The 22,066-nt window shown below is 40.4% G+C and overlaps 1 protein-coding gene across 2 annotated transcripts in view; it reads left to right on the forward strand.

The window, feature by feature from the left end:
• The window catches only part of GABBR2 (gamma-aminobutyric acid type B receptor subunit 2), a 473,703-nt gene that overhangs the window by 446,712 nt on the left and 4,925 nt on the right, over positions 1-22,066 (forward strand). For both annotated transcript variants that reach the window (XM_032119790.1, XM_032119799.1), the window contains exons 16-18: positions 6,092-6,274; positions 8,217-8,346; positions 17,088-17,205. In XM_032119790.1, coding sequence (XP_031975681.1) covers positions 6,092-6,274; positions 8,217-8,346; positions 17,088-17,205 — 431 coding nt within the window. The remainder of the gene's footprint in view (positions 1-6,091; positions 6,275-8,216; positions 8,347-17,087; positions 17,206-22,066) is intronic.

The raw sequence follows: 22,066 nt of genomic DNA on the forward strand, positions 1-22,066 counted from the left end.
TTGTGACTGGGGAAACAAAAGTTGTTTTCTGTAGTTTCAATGGAATAGTCTCTCTTTCCAGCTTTCAGGAAATTTTTGGAAAGAGTGGGAATATAAGTGGAGATTCAGGGGGAACAGGTCCTGTTGTCTACTCTGCCACATTTTGTCTTTTCTCTCTTCTCTTTGGTGACCATTTACAGCTACCAAAGGAATGGCATAATGCTGTCCCTGGGGAGTTTTAGGTTGGATACTAGGAAAAGGTTCTTCACCCAGAGGGTAGTTGGGCACTGGAAAGGGATACCCAGGGAAGTGGTCACAGCACCAGCCTGACAGAATTCAAGAAGCATTTGGACAATGCTCTCAGGCACTCTGTGTGACTCTTGGGGTGTTCCTGCGCAGGGCCAGGAGCTGGACTTCAATGATCCCAATGGGTCCCTTCCCAGGATATTCTAAGATTCTTACATACCCTAAGCAAGATAATCAAGATCTCTGTTTCTATACCTACAAAATAGTGAGATCTTTTTTAGTTCAGTAGCATGATATGAGATAAATTGCATTTAAATCTCTAAGTATTTGTTTATGGTGGTACAATAGGCTTTGTCAGCACCTCAGAGGAAAACTGTATGTATGCTGCAAATGCTGACACTGAAGTTATATTTGTTAATGGGTATATTAAAGGACTAAGTGAAGCACAGACTGGGAGGCACGTGCTTTCATTTCCTTTTGCTCTTTTGGGCTCTGAGGACAGGTTCATTGTGCCTTGTTGGAAGAATCGAGAAGATACTTACCTGCAGAAGGGTGGAACTTAATCAGTTCCCTTGTAGAGTTAGGCTTTAGACATGAATAAGACAGATCTTGAATGAAGGGAAAACTGATTTTTACATAAACTTACTTTAGCAAAGCCTCAAGTACTAGGGAATGCATTTGATGTTTTGAAGTAAAATGTTCAATTGTGTTCATTTTAAGTGGCTTGTGTAAACATAGCTTATTACCCCAAATTAGATGCATATGCAGTTGGATGTCTGAAACATTTGCAAGGCAAAATGTAGGTCTTTTTGCCTCTCAAATCTGTTTTTAGATTTTTCAAGTGAGTATTTATAAGAAGTTTGTGGCTCTTTATTGGACCATATTCAATCAATGTATTGAGCAAATTTTAGTCAGTAGATTCTGGTGCTTAGGGGCATCTCATCTACTGGGGGGCCAAGAACTGTGTGTGCAAAAGAAACAAGCTGATGAACTTATCTCAAAGCACAATCACTGAAAGAAATTAGAGGCACAGACTAGCAACAGAAGCTGATTTATGATCTGCAAACAAAAGAAAAGTAATTTGTTCTCCAGGACTGACTAAACAGGATGTTTTTACAAGTTCTGCAATTCATTTCTCAAATATTAAAAAGCCATACAGACATGTATAGTCATATTTTTGTTCTGTATCTTAGGGAAGAATCACAACTTTGTTCTAAATTGAGGGAACATTCACAAACACAGCAATAGAGTGTACTTTGAAACACTCTAGATTTAAGTGGGTAAGCTCTATGAAAATGCATATTAAAACTCTGGTGCCAAAAATACCTCTACAGAATGTCAGAACTCTCTTCAAAGAGAATCATTAATGCTGTCCATGCTCTTTGCCCCTTTGCTTTCATGCTCCTTTGCCCATCCTTCTCTTCTCTTCTCTTGTCACAGGCTCTGAAATGACTTTTCTGATTCCTTTTTTAACCCCTTCCTCTGATCTTCTTCTAAACCCCAATTACCCTACCCTCATTTTTCCTCTCAGTTCTTTTTTACTCAAAATACAAACATGAACCATAGCCTCCTAGCATGAAGTACTTAAATTCTTTTCACATAGTGTCAGGTTTCCAAATGCTTAGCTATTTAGCAATAAAATTCATCACTGGATAAGGTACAAAAGAAAGATGTTGAAGCAGGGGCTGGAATGCAGCACTTTCAATGCCCATGTGAGTGCTTTCACAGCTGGAGAGTTCTTCTAGCACTCATATATATTGTCCTACATCGCCTCTCGCCGTGCTGTGCCACAGTCACAGCAGGATGGCTGGCAAGCACTCTCCCCTCAGCCTGCTCCAGCACAGGTTGCACAATAGCTTGTCTGGACCCCACAGACAATTATATCCAGCACTACCTAGTTTGTACATGTAGGTAAGATGTCAGTGTGAGACAGGCACCAAATCTCTCCCCTTAATCAAGTGTGTCGTAAATTAGTACAATCTTAGTGACACAGGAGGATTGTTGGTGAATACTAAAGCCTGTTGCTCATCAGGCACAGGGGATGATAATGAAGACCTGGACGACTGCACTTTCTCATTTATTAAACTGACCAGACAGATGCAAGCAGTAATGTGGTTCTGAGCCAGGTGAGTGCCACTACTTCTCTGCTATACCGAGTAAAGTGCATTCCTTTTAACTACTCTTCAGCAGTCTCCTGGGTCAACAGTGCTGAAATTCAATTTTACTCCACAGCTTTTTTATGAATCTGAATAGGCAACTACTCAATGATGTAGACACACTAGGGAATGAAACATGACATTTTCCCCTTCCTTCTTGTCAGCTCTACTAATCTTATTTACTTATAACACGGCAATTACTATACTTCTCCAGTTAAATGTCCATTTCGTCCACTGCTATTTTGTTCAGTAGCAAGTGCCCTAGAAAAAAACATGAGGAAAATCCCATAGCAGAGTGAGACAGATCAGGGGAAAAAATGTTCATTACCCTTTCGGTTTAAAGGTACAAATGTTGATAGCATTATACTGCATCGTTATACTGCATTAACTGCAGACATTCTTGTTATCTGATCAAAAACTTTCCAAATATTGTTACAACTATTGTAGATTTCCACAATCAAGCATATCTTGTAGAAGTTATCTGCAGAATTCAAACATGTATTATACGTATTTTTCCTGCTAGAAATTAACAGCTATGTCTAATTACCTTTTTAAGGACCAAGATATCTATAGTACTTTTCAGCATATTCTTCACTTCTTTAAAAGAAGAAATCCTAATATGCATTGTCTCTTCATGAAGTAATTGTCACAAGCTTATCCATATTTATGAAGCTTCCATGTCCTTTCATTTTTTCTACTCCATCCATTTTGAGACAGAACACTGGGCTCACTTGTAGTCACCCAGCAATTGCATACCATTTCTGGCTGCAATGGCATTAACACACTAATTCTTATCCAGTTTCCTTCAGAGCAGCAAGGCAAAACCAATTCTAGGGATTAAAACATTCATCTTCTGTGTTGGTAGCATTTGATGCCTATTTGGAACTGGCTCTGTGGATACTCAACGTTGACCGTTTGTGAAAATTGAAACTGCACAGATGTAAGACAGCAAGATATAAGCTCCACTGACTTTATGGTCAGAAAAAAAAAATTTAAAAGCTCATCTAACCCCATTCTTTGTACCGCATGAGCCAACAATATTTCTCATGGACTTTTCAATCTAATCCACACCATGTGAATGAATTCATTACAGCATGTCCCTGTTTCAAAACATGCAATCTTTAGCTGTAAAATCCCAGGTGAAGATGATTCAGAGGCAGTACTTCTATCTTATATTCAGTTTGAACTTAGACCACATCAAATTGCAGAACTTTTAACACTTCGGCCTGCTGCTTTCAGAAGCTTTGTAATTAACATTTTTCACCTTTAACTTTATTTTCATGTAGTTTTTTTGTCTGGGACTTAGACACAGCAGTCATTACAACCAGCCTAATTTGAAACAAGGAATTGTGAGACTGAAGACACTTCCTTCTGAGAAGGCTCAGCTACAGCAAGATACCCAGGGCCTTAAGCAGTTGGCTCTTGGTTATCTCCAGAGGAATACTTCCCAACCCCTCTGAGTATCTCTACCAGCATTTGACCACACTCACAATAGGAAAAGTTTTTCTGATGTTTAAGTGAAAATTCTGGTTTTTCAGCTTGTGTCCCCCTCCCTTTCACTGGACATCATTGAGAAGAGTCTGGCTGCATCCTCCTTACTCTCTTCCATCATATATTGGATACACATGAATAATGTCACCCCCCAATGTCTTCCATCTCAAGGCTAAATAATCAGTCTCTACTTCTATCCTAAGGGCTGTGATCATCTTCAGCACCTTTGTGGCCCTTCTCTGGGCTTTCTTTACTACACCTATCTCTCTCTTGCTCTGGGGACTCCAAACTTGGACACAACATCCCAGGTGTGCTCTTGCCAGGCCGAGTACAAAGGAAGGATCACCTCCATTGGCCCAGGGTAGTGTTGGCTTATGTTCCACCACAATTCCCATTGCCTTTACTGGAAAACTACTTTCCAGGCAAACACCCCTCATGCTGTTTGGGTAGGTGCTTGGGGTTTATTTCTCCTCAAGAGCAGGACTTAGTATTTCCCTTTGCCTAGCTTCAGGAGATTCTTGTTGGCCCAGACCCATTTCCTTCCAGACTGAGGAACAGCACTAGTGACTGGCTACCGCAATCCTCTGAGCCTGTCAGTTCAGCCTAATTTGAATCCACTTCAGTGGCCTCTTGTCCAATCACTATTTTGTCAGTTTAACCATGAGGATGCTCTGGGAGACAGTGTTAAATCTTTGCTTAAGTCAAGAAAAATAACTCTCTACTCTCATCAACCAGCCCAGACATCTCACTGAAGAAAGCTGTAAGTCAGGTTGGTCAGGCAGCATTTTCTTTCAGGTGAAGGTGGCAAGGAGGCATTTCCCCAAATTCTTCTCTCACATCTCCTGAGCACAGCTGTGACTTTCCTTTCTTCCAATCCTCAAAAACTGCTCCAAATCAACATCATCTTCCAAAAGACTGAGAGTGGCCTCATGATGACATGGACCAGTTCCCTTAATCCTCAGGCATACAATTTATCAGGCTGGCTGAACTTGATGTATTCAATTACTTTTGAGGTGTGGAATTTCTGAGGGCAAGTTTTACCAGAAAAGACTAAGGTGAAGAAGACACAGAGCACCTTAGCCTTCTCCATCTACTTTACCACCTGAAAAATTAAGTATATTATCTGCAAGCATCATCCCAATCTGCAGCCTTGGTCTGTAAATACATGCCAGGGACCACATTCTTCAGAGTCTAAGCAGTCATACCTCTCTCAATTAGAAGGTAGGGCCTTACTTCATGCCACCAGAGCTGCAGAACAATGCCATGCTCTTTAAAACAAGAGGAATCAATTCCGAAATGCAGTTATACCACAAAATCTGGGTGAGCTGTACATACAGAATGATTGCCTGTTCTCTCTTTTCAGATAATTCAACACCTCTGGATTTATGATTCCATGTCTATCCTCTCAGGGCAGGGAGCTCCTTCAGCTTTGTCTGTATACAAATATATATGTATGCTGCTTGGCAAGTAACATAAATTTTGTATTCTCCAGAGTAATCTGAGAATCTCTCTCCCCCTTGCCAAACAGCAGTAGCTTTCTCTCCTCATGTCGAGGTGATATTTTCACATTGTCACCGAGTGTTAAATTTTACTTACATTTGCTTAAATTAAATATGTTTAAGGTTAACTTTTTTTTTAACTGGCTTATTTAATTTGTTTGAACAGATTTGGTTTATTTTGGGTCACTAAAAACTAATTAAGTTTCTGTTATCTCCAGAGTGCAATCTCCCATGAGTTCTCTCTGTTAATACTCCTGCTTCATGTCTCTCTCTGCTTGAGTGTTATTTGTAACAGTAGGAAAGGAGAAATTTCAGATGGAACTGTACTTGGGAAGGGAAGGGGTTGGTGGATTGTTTTTTTCTTGAAGAAGGAACATATTCTTTTAAAGTATAAACATGTCAGTGAAGGAGAAAAATACATTTTATAGAATATTAAAATATATTTTAATATATTTAAAATACAGATAAATATATTTTGAATGAGTTTTTTTCCTAATTTTTTTAACACTTCCCTTCTCATAATCATTTTCATTCAACCTATTCTATAAAGTTATTCAGAAATCATCTCAAGTAGTGCACATGGCAAGCAGAGCTCACTTTCCAGAGTTTTATACTTGAAAGTCAAAAAGGAGCTCTTGGTTTGCCTTTCAGTATTTTGAGATACAAAATAAATAGCTGCAAAAATAAAACAGGATTTCTTAAGGCTTTTCAACCTTTCAGCTCATCACACTGCGAACAAATCCAGATGCAGCCACACAGAACAGACGGTTTCAGTTCACTCAAAATCAAAAGAAAGAAGATTCAAAAACATCAACATCAGTCACCAGCGTCAATCAGGCCAGCACATCTCGACTAGAAGGATTGCAGTCAGAGAATCACCGCTTGAGAATGAAAATTACAGAGGTATTTTTTACTGCATGTACTGCCTAGGCACTTTATTTTTCATTGTTTTTTGTTGCAATTATGCAATCTCCTTAATGCTGACTACTATTTAGAGAAAAAAGTTAACTTTCCCCATAGTAATAATAGGAAAGAGACAATTTATATGGTTTGCTAACTAGTACAGCAAATGTGTAGCAGGTGTGATAAAATGAAAATGTGCCTTAGCAAAATGAAACTTGCCCTATTTTTTTGTGACAGGCCAATTGCCCTCTTGTTTCACATGGACATGCTGAGCTCCACAGCTCCAGAAGTGTAACCTTTACAAACAAGCATAAGAGCGATCCGCAGCCCCAGGGGCTCTTAAGGGCTGTCTTTGTTCCTGTTTATGGCTGAGTTCTGAGACTGCTTTTGCTGTTATTTCTCAGCCTCTTTGAGAGTTTGCTCCAAAACTTGCTAGACAGATTTTTACATCTTCCAGGAAACAGAATTACGTATTTTCTTAAGGTAGAAAAAGACTTTTATGAAAGTGTGAGCTGACCCTTTTGGCACAAAGGTGGTGAAGTTTCTTCAGTACCTACTGAGGGAAAGGCTGAGTACTTGGAGGACATGAATTCCATCAGAGCTATAGCAGGTACAGTTATAGTTATGTCCATCCTTGCTCAGTAGACCTGAAACAATGACAAACCAGTCTTGAACAATTTTTGAGACAAGATAACCATCACTGATCATATCTTAAAGAAATTAACCTGTTCTTGTCCAGTCTGTATTCTTATACCTTGAAGAAAAAGTATTTTACTGCAACAGTTATTTCTTTGTCCAGATCTTAAGTAATGACAATTGCCTAGGTAACTAAAAGGTATTTACTCAGGCTACCAGAGAGTCCAAAAGTAAAAGTTATCTCTGCCTTGTTAAAGAAATTTAGTTCAGCTTTGCCAGCTTTGGCCCTTTCATGTGAGAGCCTTGACATTTTTAATGAAGGCCCTGCTGGCTATCTCTGTTCCTGTACTCTACTGTAGTTTTTTCTACTAAGCCTCCTAACACAAGATCTCAGCCTGTGCTTCGCAAGGTTCATGATGGTGAGCAGAGGTAAGGCTAGTCAGAGCAGCCACATTAGTGCTCGCAGGGCCCTGCCTATTTCTTTTGGACTTTGCTTAAATAGATTAAATTCCCAGAACCAGTAGGCCCAAATCCGTTTCATTGTCAAGGGGATTTGGAACATGCCTTACCATGGCAAGCAGCTACATCTCTGTCTCATCTAGTTTGAGTTGCTATGCCCCAGTTCCATAAGGAGCAACATAAAGTTAATTCAGCACTTTAAAAATTCGGTTAAGCTGGTAGTGAGTGGGACATACTCTGGCACCACATCCTGCACAACTGTTCACAAAGAGGGTTATGAAGCTTGTTTCCTGTAATTTTCAATTGGGGCTATAGACAACTTGTAGAACAAGTTACCCCTTGAGGAGAGCACTCTGTGCTCTGCTCAGTGCTAAAAGTAAAGCATTCTTGGTAGAGTTGACTGCAGTCACTCACATGACTGGACGTGCCATAGTTCCCTTATATCCTGCTGTGCGTTCGATAATTTGATGGATGAAGTGGTTACAGCTATGTATGCCACAATTTTACATATAGATAATAGATAGTTGAGAGGTTTTCAGACTGGGCTTTCTAATGCTCATATCTTTCTCATTTGTCAGTACACCTGAATTGCTTCTACTGTCAACTACTAAAGCTTATTTCTCTCCTATGCCCTGTGTGCAACACCACAGTTGAACAAAATTTGTTACTTGTAGCATTATTTTTAGAGGTAGTGTAGTAGTGCTATGAGAAGACTGTATTTGCCACAGTGTAGTAATTGCATTACCACCTGCCTTCCAGTCTAATTATAGAAAGCTACGCCTCAGTGCACATACCTGAAGCAAGGACTCTTGAATTTTGAAGGATTTGTACTCTCTTTGTTTTGCAGCTGGACAAAGACTTGGAAGAGGTCACAATGCAACTTCAGGACACTCCTGAGAAAACAACATACATTAAGCAGAACCACTATCAGGACCTTAATGACATTCTTAGTATACGGAACTTCACAGACAGCAAAGGTGAGTGTTAGTAAAATCCATTAGTAGCTTAACCTGCCAAACTTTAGAACAGCAATCTCATTGAAATGGTTTCAGAGCACTCAGACCTTGGTAAGACAGAGCTTTAAATATTTTGGTTTAATTAGAGAGAGTATGCAGATTCACATAATAAGCTACATAGTACCCACTGAGTAGTTATTTCTATATGTATGTCTTCTATTTTAATACACATGGTGAAGTGGGAAAATTTTAGAAGTGTACTTGTGTTCAGAAGTCAAGTTTTCTGTGATGCATGGAGAGAGGAAAGTCACAGAATTTTAAGCCCAGTTTAATATGTGCTTGCCTGACTAGGATGCTGAAATCCTGCTTTTGGACACTGCTATCAAGCATGTAAAAGAGAAGCATGTAAATATTTCAGTGCTGATTTGGATTCTAAATGCAGAACTGAAGGCACTCATGTATGAAAATTCTTCCCTAGGAACTGATAAAAAAGGATTTCATGACAACTATAATATTCCTAAGTTGTTTCTCCTGTGTCTCTTGCATGGCTCCCTGAAGAACTACATGCAAGAGAATTGCTTCCATTAGAGCCATTTTGCTTTTTGGGAAGCAATAAAATCTGGTGCATAGCGCAATAAAAGTGGAAGCCAGGACACCCACCTTCCATTTCTGACCTGGAATGGATGTACTTTGTGACTTCTGGCAAATAGCTTTGTACAGCTGAATATTACTATAGTGTGTGAAAAACTATCTGCTCTGTGTTTGTAAGTTGTAGATTTGTGTGTTTGTTACACTGCAAGGCTCCAGCTTCTTATTGATGTGGCACCATAAGCTTGGTTAAGTGGGACAGAAGTTACCCCTGTGAATAAACTTGAAGAATAATTTTAGAACAACAGCAACAGACCACATATGTCTTTGAAGTGTATTGAAATTTTGGTGGGATAAGGTTACATTTTCTTGCGCCTTTTGTTTTAGGCTGGGTATACACTGGGTTGTATAACTTGTGGCAAAAAGAAAAAAGAAGGAGAGTTCCCAGTGTCCTTTCTAAAAGTAAAAAAAAAAAAAAACAGAAGAGGGGAAAGGAGGAAAAGGAAAACGTAAATAGCTGCTGGAGGCGTGTGATTATTGGGCTGAGATCAGGAGCAAGAACTAACATCAGTGAGTGGGATGAGCAGTTTGAAAGGAACACATAGAATGTTCCTCTCATGTCAGATGCTCCAGGAAAAATGATAAATCATGAATAATATTTCAAGCAGAAAAGATACATTGCATTGTGCCAAATGCCCATCTGAGTTTGGGTATGAGGAACAAAAAATGATTCTCAAGAAATACACTGGGTATAAATTTAGGATGGATGCTTCCCACAGCAAGATGCACTCCATTAGCAGTAGGAGGCTGGCAAAGAAATCAAGGATAAAATATAACCTTTCTGCATTCACTTGTGTCTATGTATACAAAAGATATCGATGCCTAACTGCTGCTTGAAGCAGCAGCATCCAAGATTGTCTCTGTTCCTAATTTTCCCCCAGTGCAGTTCCCTAGCTTTTACACTTCTGCTGTGGGGTGCATATTTAAAATCATCTGTATGGAGGCTAAGTATGGAGTATTAATATGCAGAGTAGCTTGGAACTATGTATTATTGGGATTAACAGGGTAGATATTCGGCATACTGAAGTTTCTGGACACAATTTTCTCAATAGACCTACCACATAAAGCTCCACACAAAAGCTGGGACAGGTGGAGAAAGATGTTCTTCCTTGGCCAACTTTATATGGAAAGATTAGAGCATCCATTCACTGGGAATGAGGAAGACCTGGCTCCTAATTTGCAGCAGGTGTTTGAAGCTTGGTCCCACACCTGGTGGCAAATACTCCACACATGTACATTACAGTGTATCCTGATTCTGACACAAGTGACATTAAATATTCATACTTCCAGGCTCTGAGCCACTGTGATCAACAACCCTTGCTAGCCTTTTCTGTCCCTCCAATTCCATTTCTTCTGCTCCTTCTCTTTCCACATTTCCCTGTCCCTTAGCTACATGTCTGAATCTCTTGTCTGTTTGTCTCACCGCATCCATTCCCAATAGTCAACCTATGTGCTTAATATAAATTTGCCATTCCAATCAAAATAACAAGGCTTTGGAGAATTCATGCTGCTGAGTCACTGCTGCTTCTGTGCAGATTCAAACAAACATCGCTTAAATGGTACTTAAAAAAATTCTGGCCCTTACAGCTACAGGAAAGCTAACTCTGAATGACATGACTATGCTTTCTGTAGCTGTGCATTTCATGAACTTTCAGGAAAGGAAAGTACAGAACCTTGAAAGTATGCATCCCTGGTGGTACTTGAGTGAAGAAGTTTCAGAATTGTAAATAATCTATTAGCATGACCTAGAAGTGACCATCTCTCTCATCCCCACTGTGCAACTGGGGAAGCCCGGCCAACATTGGTTTTGAGGTGATGATGAGGTTTCCTTAATCTTGTGAAAAATGTGAGCTGGGAGAGTAGGAATGGGACAGTAAAGAGAGAGGCTCAAAACAGCAGCTGACTTGGAGCTAAAAATCATAGGAGATAATGTGCCACATTCGCTTTGTGGTTCATTTCTATGTCACTTGTTTTTATAAAATACCTTGCTGTTCTGGAAGAGCTCGCACAGAGAATGCCATGTAGTGTAACCCCATTGCTATTGCTTACACAAACTCAGGGCACTGCTCTTCACAGAACAGATCATAATGTGGGATTTAGGCAATGCATCTCAAGCAAGCCCTAATCAAACTTTAATGTCATAGTACACTTCAGTAGGTTTCTGATCTGTAAAAATTGCCCAGAGTTAAAAATCCTAACTCCTATAACCAAGTGCCAAAGGACGTTATTTGATTCATCTTTTCCTTCCCCACCCCCCTCATTTACATCAAACATATGGATTTAGGATACAAAAGTTAAATTAGTTTAGCCAAAATAGGTAGAGGCAGCTGTGAACTCCTATATCTGCCTGACCTCAGGCAGTGTTTCATAACTTCGGGATTCTTGGTTAGTTATTAACAGCAATAGCTCCTGGTGTATTCCAGGAGCCCTTTGCTGGCACAGGGACTCCTTCTTTACAGCACATTTCAGTACACCTCATTTAAAGAGAGATATTATCTGAGACACTCATCTCTTGTTCACAAATGCATAATGTTCCTGAGACATCTACAGCAATTGGCTATGTAAGAAAAGCAATTAGGAAAATGTGATTTGTGGTTTATGGCTTGATTGCTTTCTTTTAATGCAGGCTTTTTAGCTGCACTGCTACAGAGCTTTGTGTGGTCAAGCACTTTTCAGCATGCTCCACAGACTGTGGCTCTGGGACTTCGAATGGTTTCCCCAGCCGCATTTAAAAGGGCATACCATTAACTTCATTTGATACATTCCTCACATGACTGAGTCACTGCGCCTGCTAGTGATCTCAGCTCTGTGCCCAGGGCAACATTAACTTCTCCCCTGGCATTTGTGAGATCTGGTGGCCTTGCTGGAGCGGCAGAGCCACACTCTAGGCTGGGTTTGAGGCAGGGATGGGGTGTGGGGGAGGCCAGGCTTGGCTCGGGCCGTCTCTGTCACTGACAGAGCCGTTCAGCAGGAACAGTCAGGCTTGGAGGCACAGCAGCGTTTTCCAGGCTGGCATTTGGAAAAAAGGAGGACAAGTGCTTCAAGTGTGATGCTGTGTAAAGAGGAAGTTCCAGGAAAGTTCCACACAGTTCCAGGGAAGAAATGTCCTAAAATGGACACAAACCAGAGCTTCCCAAAAGGGCTCCTTGCACCCATGTCAGTGTGTCAGACAGGAGAGAGTTTGTGAAGGTGGAATTTATTTCTGCTGTGCAAGTTCCTGCAGAGTTAAAAGCTCCTGAAGAGACAAATAGACAGAGGAAAGATATTGTGTGGTTTGGGGGTGGGGGGCTGGATAATTTTGCTACACTTGGAATCTTACTATCTTACTCTACTTGACTTCTTTTTGATGTTTTAATACATGAAATTATTTCCATGTGAAATAATTCACAAAATCATGGATTACAAGTGTTTCTTATAAAGCAAAGCTCAGAAGAAATCCTGGAGAACAACCTCCCTCAATTTCTACCTTGGCTAGTACATTTCAGAGTAGCATATTAGGGAAATTAGGCCATTCTATGGGAAGTACATGAGAAGAAAGAGACTGCCTTGCCGCAGTCGCCCCTTATGAACAAACCCTTTTTGCAGGTTCTTTCTCTACAGGCACTCTTCCTTGCTCAGAAAACTTTGTTTTAAGCCAGAAAGCAGTCTTTACTCATTGCTGTAAACAGGCTGGGAGCATTCATTTACGTGTCAAATATGCCTACCACTTGTCACCCCACTCCGATGTTTCCTAGTGTTAGTTTTTTCCCCATGTAAAAGCAGCTCAAAGGAAAACAGATTTCAAAGGCATGTTGCTCACAAATGCGAAGCAAAACAGAATTCATCTGTGATAGATGGGGGAAATATCATTTCTATGAAGTTCATGCGATTCAAGCATTAAGCTTGAGATTGAAAAATAGATTCAAAGGTAAGGGCTTTCAGAAATAACTCCTTTAAAGGGATGCTGTTTTGAAGCAAGGATATAGTTCCTTTCTTTATAGAGGTATATAGCGATATGTATGCTAGTTTCTATGAAGCCTAACAAATTGATTCAGTCCTGGAGCTTGTTTCTATTTCAAAAGGGAGACCAAGCTGTCAGAGGTTCAGTACCTGCCCTTTCTTGCACAGAAATGAATTTGTAGTAAAGGTAATTTCTTCTGATTTAAAGTAGTATAAATCAGAGCAGAATCTTGCTGGCTTTTCTTTTTAAAAAATCTTCCTCTCTCAAAACATAACTATTAGAAGTTATCATTTAGATTGCCAGTGCAGTGTGCTTCCTTTAGGAGAAGTTTTTTTCTGATTACCCAGCAGACGAAGTGATCATTTTAATTTTTCCTTTCAGCTTACTTTCTTTACATCCTATTCACATGAAAAACAGAGACTGCCTAGTCATGTTTCACAGTCCAAACAACAGAACTGGGGAAAATTACAGCAGGTTTTAAAAATCTACCTCTAGATTTAAAGTTTCCTAAGCTCCTTAGTAAATCAGCAAAATTATCTCTGCCAGATCTTATAAGTCTTTATTAAACCACACTTGCTTCTTTGTGGAGCACAAAATATGCTTTCTAGCAAAGAGAAACAACAATAGAATTGGAAGATATTGGATAAAGAGTAGTTCTGCCATCCAGTTCTAAGCCATCAGAGGAATATTGCCAGTAAAGGGTAATGATGAAGATGTTCAATAAAGCTGCAGTGTACAAACATCAACAAAACAATCTTCTAGTTAAAAAAATATGTTTTCTAAACTCCATGGAAAAAAACTGAAGCATCATCAGTGCTTCAGAAACCTGGTGCTTTCTGCCTGCAGCTGAATGAGAGTTGTTAAAACGCACGGTGCGTTTAAGCCTGCCCAGGTAATTTTGGCAGCACGAGGTTGCAGAGTGATTATAGGTGACCCCTGACAGAGGGAGAGGAGAGCAGCTGGGAGCAGTGACCTCCTCGCTGAGCCCCTCGGCAGCCTGCGTGGGTGTGCTTTTGCAGCTCAGAGCTTTGTAAACGGAAGCTGTTTCTTTGCTACAGGTAGACAAAGGTCCTGAGCTAAAACCTTCTGTCTCTCACCGACCACCAGCAGCAAGCTTTGTTTTATAATGAGCCCACTGCTGAGTGCTCTGTGCGGCCCTTGAGATGTATTTGTCTTTTTTCCCGACAGCTTTCTGAATGGAAAGTGCTCAGGCATCACTTATCCAGATTTCTGAGTTCCGGTTTGAGGTCTACAAAGGTGAAAATTATTTAGAAGGTGCTTCTGGCTAATGTAATTTCAGTTTAGAAGGTCGTTACATCATCCCGGTGCAAGTTACTGGGTAGGATCTGCAGTGGCAGACAGTACCCTGAGAATGAAGGGCATTTTCCATGCAGCATACTTAATGGACAGAGGAGAAGATGGGAAAGTATCAAAAACACTGCTACACTCTACAGGGGAAACTGGGAAATCAAATGTTTACCACTGCCCTTAATTTATTTTCTTTCAGTTGCTCAGGTATATAAAACTAGTTTTCTAAACCCTTAAGTTTTTTAAGTGCATATGGCAATAGTGTTTTTTCTTTAAGATCCAGCTCCCAGAAGCATATGACTAAGTGAGAATCTTGCTCTACATTATTTAAATGAAAGGTAAATAAAAAATAAAGATATTCTAGTTTCCATAGCTGCAAAATAGAAATCTAACAACTCCTCTCCCAAAATGCCTAACAAATAAGAATTACTTAACTTTTTTTGTTGTTTTTAATTTTGAAAGAAGCAAAGGAAAAAGGAAAAAAAGCGACAATTTAATGTGCATTTTGTCTGTATTTTATACATATACAGTAAAAGTTGCACTTGGTAGCCTTGTATACAGAAATTTATTCAGTGTATTAAGGGCAAGTCATCTGCAAGAGTGGTAGAAAAGAGTCTATTAAGAATAACACACGGTGATATATGGGCAGTTGGTGTTGAGAGGCGAGTAGGAAGAGAATATATGATTTCTGCTCTACTCTAAACTAAATCCCCCACCTTTTTGACAAGGACCACCTCCTTCTCTCTCTCTCTCAGCACATCTGAAAGTGCATGAAACTCCTTTAGCGTGTACAACACAGATTATTCTATTAAATAACATACTCCCAAACAGCAACAGTTGCATTTTCCAATCATTTGATGAAGAATTATATCTTTAGTGGCTTTGTAAAATGTTAAAATGCTTATCTTGTCCAAAGGAGTTGGAACCCTAAAATAATTAAATCATAGAGTTTTTCCATCCCTAATTACAAGGGTTACTCAAATTTTTACTTTGGTCTATATCAAAAAGTCAGCAGTTTCCATTGTCAGCTTACATCAGCTCAGGACTGAATGTTGGTTTTAATCACAGAAGTAAAAAGTGTTCTTTTCTACATGTCTGTTTATAGACATCACAAGACTTTTATGCAAATGTCAAACTTGATATACAAAGAAATGCAATGTATGGAAAGTAAAAACTGAACGCTTGTGACAGCAAATGCCACATCAGCAAACTTCAGGCTGCCCTGAGATGATAGACCTTATTGCTTATCTTAGCCACTGCCAGATTTGACTCTTTACTCTACTCCCTTCACATCTAAACCATCACTGACTCCTGCCATCTCTTAAACACTCTTCTTGCTACAACTGAATTCCTTTGCTCTCTTCTACTGACATTTTCCTGCCCCAGCCGAAGCAGCTTCATGTGTTCTGGTCACCTCCTTTCTCAGCCAGATCCTTCTCTTCAATGCAACATAAGTGAAAAATCTTGTCTCCTTCTGAGCTGTAGTGATCCCCATGTCTGTGCATTGTTGCCTCCTCACCTACACACTTGGTTGTTGCTTGCTTTTTAGGTTTTTCACAGCAGGAAGTGAATGCTATCAAATAATGCCAGGGATGAGCTTACTGGGAGGGTAATTATAGATGTTGGAGTTTGCCCTCAAAATATTTGTGCTTCTAGCTTCTTTCCTCACTCTGTGTTTCTGCTGCTTGTTTTGTACACCCGGTGCCTGTTGATAACATAGATATTCCTAGCATGCTGGGAGCTGAGCATTATTTGGGGCTCCTAAACAAGTACAACAGAAAAGCAGCTTAACCCTTCAAAATGTACCAGATTTTTCATGCTGTTTTCCTTTTTTCTTCACTCTTTTCCTGTTTTTCCCCCTCATACCCACTTTTATGTTCAAATCCTCCAGTACCCTCTTCAAGAATTTACCTCAGACTCCTCTTCCATGCTGCCTCAATGCCTGCGGCAATCACTGCTTCTCTGTTTGTGTGGCAAACAACTGCTGGTGATGGTTTTGGAGCTCTCTGTAATTATTTATGAAAACTGTGAACTGCCCTCATTATTCAGATGCTTTCCATATGATTTTATTTGGCTTAACACAGAAAGACACTTTGAAAAAGCAGGCAGGAACAGAAAGGATCTTCTTAAAATGGCTGTGTTCGCCTGTGTTTCTCAGGGGGAATGATGCCATGGGCATCAGCACAGCTAGCCAGGGACTCCCAGGACACCCAGGGGAATCAAGAATTATGATCTGTTTTGTTATCACTGTGCAGAAAAGAAAAAAGAATAATGACATCATTAGCTGTCCATGCTGCAGACAACCTACGGACCAGTGAAACTGATATGAATCATATTTCCATGCTAAAAATGATAGCAGTAGCAGATAGGCAAATGACAGCACTTAATTGCCTGTGTGATCATAAGAGTATCAAGGGTCTATATATCAATGAGGTTATAGTTCTTTTAGGAAAAGTCTTAAGAAAGAGGGTTTATGAGAAGGTTACAATTTCTGACTGCAAGAACACTGTAGTTACATTAATTTTTCACATAGCCTAAGCCTAGATGAGAGAGAATGGTACAGCTGCATAGAGGTGGGACAACAAGGGTTGGTTTGTGGGGTTTTTTTAAAGGTGGGGGGAAGCAAAGGGAGGACAAAGAGGTTTTGTAACTTTTCTCTTTCTTCATGGTAGCTCCTATGGAGGAACACATCAACCAAAACATAAGAGTACCAAACTGTCACAGCAAAACTTGAGACTATATTGGAATATAGGTAGTATGAGTTTACTTTGTGGCATTATGGATATCTGGGAAAATTTAAAATGAAACAATTTTGAAATGGTCACCTGGTCACAGTAAAGTAAAATTGAATGTGTTGTCCATCCAGATGGTGAGAAAGCCATTTTGAAAAATCATCTTGATCAAAATCCACCAGCACAGTGGGGCTCATCAGACCCTTCCAGAACAAACAAAGATCCCATAGAAGACATCAACTCTCCAGAACAGTAAGTATACATCATTATCTTACTGACAAGATGGTAATTTAAATTATTACATTTCATCAAAGCCCATACTTCCCTTCCATGCATTTTTTTATGGGAAGACCTTCACTATAACCCCCTTTCATGCAGCCCCAGCTACAGAGAGAGCCTGAAACATCAGCAATGGGGAATGTGAATGGCACCTCCTAAAGCACCAGTAGGCAGCAACATTGTACTGTGATACCTCCCTGCCACCAGCTCACCACCCCAATGAAACTCAAAGGATAACAGGGACTTTAGATCCTAAGGTGCCCCGAAGGCAAACAAATGTTTCTTTTCTCTTGTTGGAGACATCCGCAGCATGATGTCTAAAGTTTCTGTAGAGAGTTGCAGGATGAGCTGTGCCCAACCACCAGTGTGTGGAGGAGAGAAGAGGATGTACATATGTGCACAAGTGTCTTATGACTCTTGTCAAATGTCCAAGTCCTTCCACACACCAGCCAGAGGGGTTCATGGTGTATGTAGACATTTTGTTCTTTTACATTCTTAAGCTAGATGAGAAATAAAAAGTGTCCTGAGGGCTTCTCAACGTTGCCATAGCAGCTGGACCTGATTTTTGGCACAGGAAAGCCTGCACTAAGTAGTTTCCCTTAGAAACAATGCTGCAGATACAAGGAGAGGATGGCACAAAACCCTGGCTGGATTTACAGAGGGGAAGGAGTCTTTGGGTGTTCGCTTTTCTCTCTAGGAACCGATACAATAAACTGGTGTCCTACCCTCCACTCTCTGAGCAGGACCTGCCATGGGCCAGAGCTCAGGGAAGCAGCATTCTCATGTGTGCCTGCATCAGCCATTTCCCCAAGGCAGCCTGGTTACACGAGCATCGCTTCATCAGTGTCTGAGCTAATAGCTGTCAGACTCCTGGGCAATTTAAAAACTTATTTAAAAACAGAATAAATTAAACAGATTACTAGAATGAGTCACGTTACATCAGCAACAGCAGCCCTGATTGCAGATAGTAGCTACTGTCTTGTACTACCTGGTGCAGGAAAACACGTGGATTTCTAATTCTGTCCTTGCACTCAAAGAAAAAACCCAACCCAAACCTGCAAAGAAGCTAATCCACACACACACACACACCTCTCAAAAAAAGGGAAAAAGTCCCACAGTAGACGAAATATCTTGTTATTTCACAAAAGCAGGACTCTTGCTGAGAGCACTCTCCTGACTTCGTGGGGTCAGCAGAGTGCTTTAATGCATAGCTATTAGAGGCCTGTGTTTTTCTCAGCACCATTTGTCAGAAATAATGTAGTGTGAATGCAGCCTCATCCACATGTGGCTCCCTTACATTAAGAAAGATGCTAAGAAAAACACAGACTTTCAGATAATCCAATTGTCTCGATACAGATTTAATACAGACAAAGAAAAACATTTGGTGATGACAGAACTTCCTCTAGGCTAGTGATAACTGATGAGAAGACTGAGATTTCCTAAAGGTCCTGGAGAGTGGGTCAGTACAAATCTGAACAGTCATTTATGGAAGGCAATTAATACAGTCCTGCTAAATCTAAACGGTGCCATTCAGCATTTGCAGAGCTGTGACTGTGCCAGGTCCAAGGGCCAGTGTCTTCCCTGGGAATGAGGTGGTGGTTTGGATACCAGAGCCACACTGCCCAGGCACAGTGGATCTGCCAGGGAGGAGAGGTATAGCTGTCTTCAGGACTTCCCTCTTTTTGATAAGAGATTGACTCTCTCCAAAGTTTGTGCTCTTGAAGATATCCTTCTGCACCCCTGGGCTTGTTTCTCAACTTGTCTGGCAGCACTTCTGTCCTTTGATGGTTGCTAAATATATAATTTTTGTCCAAAAAAAAAAAAAAAAGGATTTAAAGGTAAGCTGTAGTTTCTGTCTTTCTAATTTCACTTCATACATAGGCCATCTGACAGGTAGTCACAGTCTGAGAAACTTATTTCTTATTCAAGAACACGAATCTCAAGGACATTAGTCTGAAAAAGATTTCCTCTTGGTCACAAACCTGTGAAAGGAGGATGTTAATTCAATCACTTGCCTGCAGAAATTTTAACTCTTTAATGACCGTGGGGAAAAAAATCTTCCCAGCTTCCTGTGCTTGTCAGCACTCATGAAAACTGACATCTTCCAGTATGAAAGCTCTTATAGAGTCCAGAAAAGAGCTGATTTGGGATTTTTTCATTCTTTCTTACCATTAGTGCTACATTTGACTCATTGCAAGTAGGATCCCTTATTCTACAGTTGTGCCCAAAGTGAACCCAGAACAGTATACATGCACTTCAGGCAGTAGTGCAGGAAGTTGTTTCACATTTTTCAATGGGGTGATATTTACATTGTCTCAATCAGAATGTGAAAAACAATTTTTTTGTGCTTGGCTCAGATTTAGAATGCTGCACCTAGGGAAAATGTAGTCTGTATGACTGTAAAGCAGCCTTAGAGCATGAATATAGATGATTCTCAGTTCTCTTGGCATCTTACTCCTTTTCCCGCTGGACAGGACCCAGTAGGTTTTCCATACTGCCATGTAAAATTTTCCATACCCAATCAGGCCATCAGATAAGAGGAGCAAAAAGTGGATGCCAACTGCTTTCTTTCCTGTGTACACTGTCTACACAGTATAAATTAACACCTCCTATAGTAAAAGCACTGGCGAAGCAGTACCAGTGCACAGGCACGAGCCCTGCACTTTAATTTCCCATTGTGCTTTTTAGCATACTCCCTAGCACAGCTGTACCTGCTTGTGCTCTCCCAGGAAATGCTCAGCAGCAATCTTGGGGGCTGCTTAGCTGTGTGGATAGACACTGCACTGTGCCAGCTCATCTCAGGTCCAAAAAGCAGCCTGAACCGGTTTAGAATAGATATCATTCATTTCCCAGTAGGATGAGTTGTCTCTCAGGCAAAGTCATCTGCTTTGATGAGCATCAAACTGCTCATCTTTCCTGATGGGCAGTACTGCTTGCTTATCTAAAGATCATATCAGTCAGCTTATGTGCACTAAGGCTACGTTCAATGGTTTACCGTCTGTGACCCTTAAGGACATCCATCTATGCTCCTTCATTCCTGTGTGTGTCCCTTCTCATCAGTGACCTACATCCAGCAGGTCATTAGCTTTTGGCACCATTAAAATTTATACCATTCTCATTTTAACAGCAACAATATGTAACAGTCTTCCAGATCTCTAAGTAGAGGTGATGACAGATTTCTGGGGGACCCCACTAAAACTTGTGATCTTAATAGACTATTCCTATATGCAGGGTTTTTTGTAACCTTCAAAGCATAACTGGAGCCAGTTATGTTAATTTAAGTAACAAAAAATTCTCAATCAAAAAACTTGGTTGTGACTGGATTATTGCATTGCAGCCATTTGCCTCAGCAGGAACAGGCCTTTGTTTCTTCACTGAGAGTGATTTATATTAGTCTATCTATGATCTAACTCAAATCTATCATTAAAATAAGGTGGGTTTAGAACAGTTAGTTTACAGAATCACTAGGTTGGAAGCGACCTCTAAGATCATCAAGTCCAACCGATGGCCTAACACCTCAACTAAACCATGGCACCAAGTGCCACATCCAATCTTTTTTTAAACACATCCAGGGATGGTGATTCCACCACCTCCCCGGGCAGACAATTCCAGTATTTAACCACTCTTTCCATAAAAAACTTTTTCCTAATATCCAACCTACATTTCCCTTGGCACAGCTTAACACTGTGTCCTCTCTTTCTGTCAGTTGCTGCCTGGAGAAAGAGACCAACCCCCACCTGACTACAACCACCCTTCTGGAAGTTGTAGAGAGGGAAAAGGTCACCTCTAAGTCTCCTTTTCTTTTACTTGCTAGTAGAACATCTTGCTTTACTGTAGTCTTTTAGAGTTTCTCCATCTTCCCTGCAGTTGATAAAAATCAACATTAATGTGCTGCAGAATTAACTGAAATAATCCCTGAGTGCTCAGACACAGTTTACACACTCCCACAGAACTTCAGATGTTTGACTGTTGCAGCAATTTGTTTCAGTCCCCCCACTTACCAATGGATCTTATTAGTGATTTTCTATAACAAAACCAAAATATATTTCAAATGCCTCGGCCCCCCTTGTGGTATCTTGCATTCCCATGTACACTGCATTGTATTTCTGTGTGCATTGACATTGGAAGTCAAGGTTTTACTTGATTTTATGTTTTCCTAATAAATGGTATTTCTGTATAGAGCTGAGGACACTTCCCCTGTCACAGAATCCTGATGAGTGGATGCTCTGTGTGTGGAATTATCTTTCCATCTCCTTCAGTGGTTGCCTATGATTTTAGACTCAGTACTACCAACCATTCCCTCTCCAAAATACTTGACCATATATATGTTTTCACATATATATATATATATACACCTATATAGTATGCACAGCTTGAAATAAATTAATAGGATCACATAATGGTTTGGGCTGGAAGGGATCTTTCAAAGTTAACCAGTCCAATACCCCTGCAATAAGCAGAGACAACTTCAAGTAGATCAGCTAGTTCAAATCCCCATCAAGTTTGGCCCTGAATGTTTCCAGGGATGGGGCATCTGAGCCACCTGTGGCAGTGTTTCACCACCCTCATCATAAAAATTCATTCCTTATATGTAGTCTAAATCTACCCTCTTTTATTTAAAACCTCACACAGCATCCTCTTACTCCATGACCTTGTAAAAAGTCCCCCTCCAGCTACCTTGTAAGCTCCCTTTAGGTACTGGAAAGCAGCTTCAAGGTCTCACTGGAGCTTTCTCTTCTCCAAGATGGAAAACACCAGTTGTCTCAGCCTCTTTTCATGGGAGACATCCTCCAGCCCTCTGATTTTCTTTGTGGCCGTCCTCTGGACTTGCTCC

Source organism: Corvus moneduloides, chromosome 1 (assembly GCF_009650955.1).
Source record: "Corvus moneduloides isolate bCorMon1 chromosome 1, bCorMon1.pri, whole genome shotgun sequence".
Classification (NCBI taxonomy): Eukaryota; Metazoa; Chordata; class Aves; order Passeriformes; family Corvidae; genus Corvus; species Corvus moneduloides.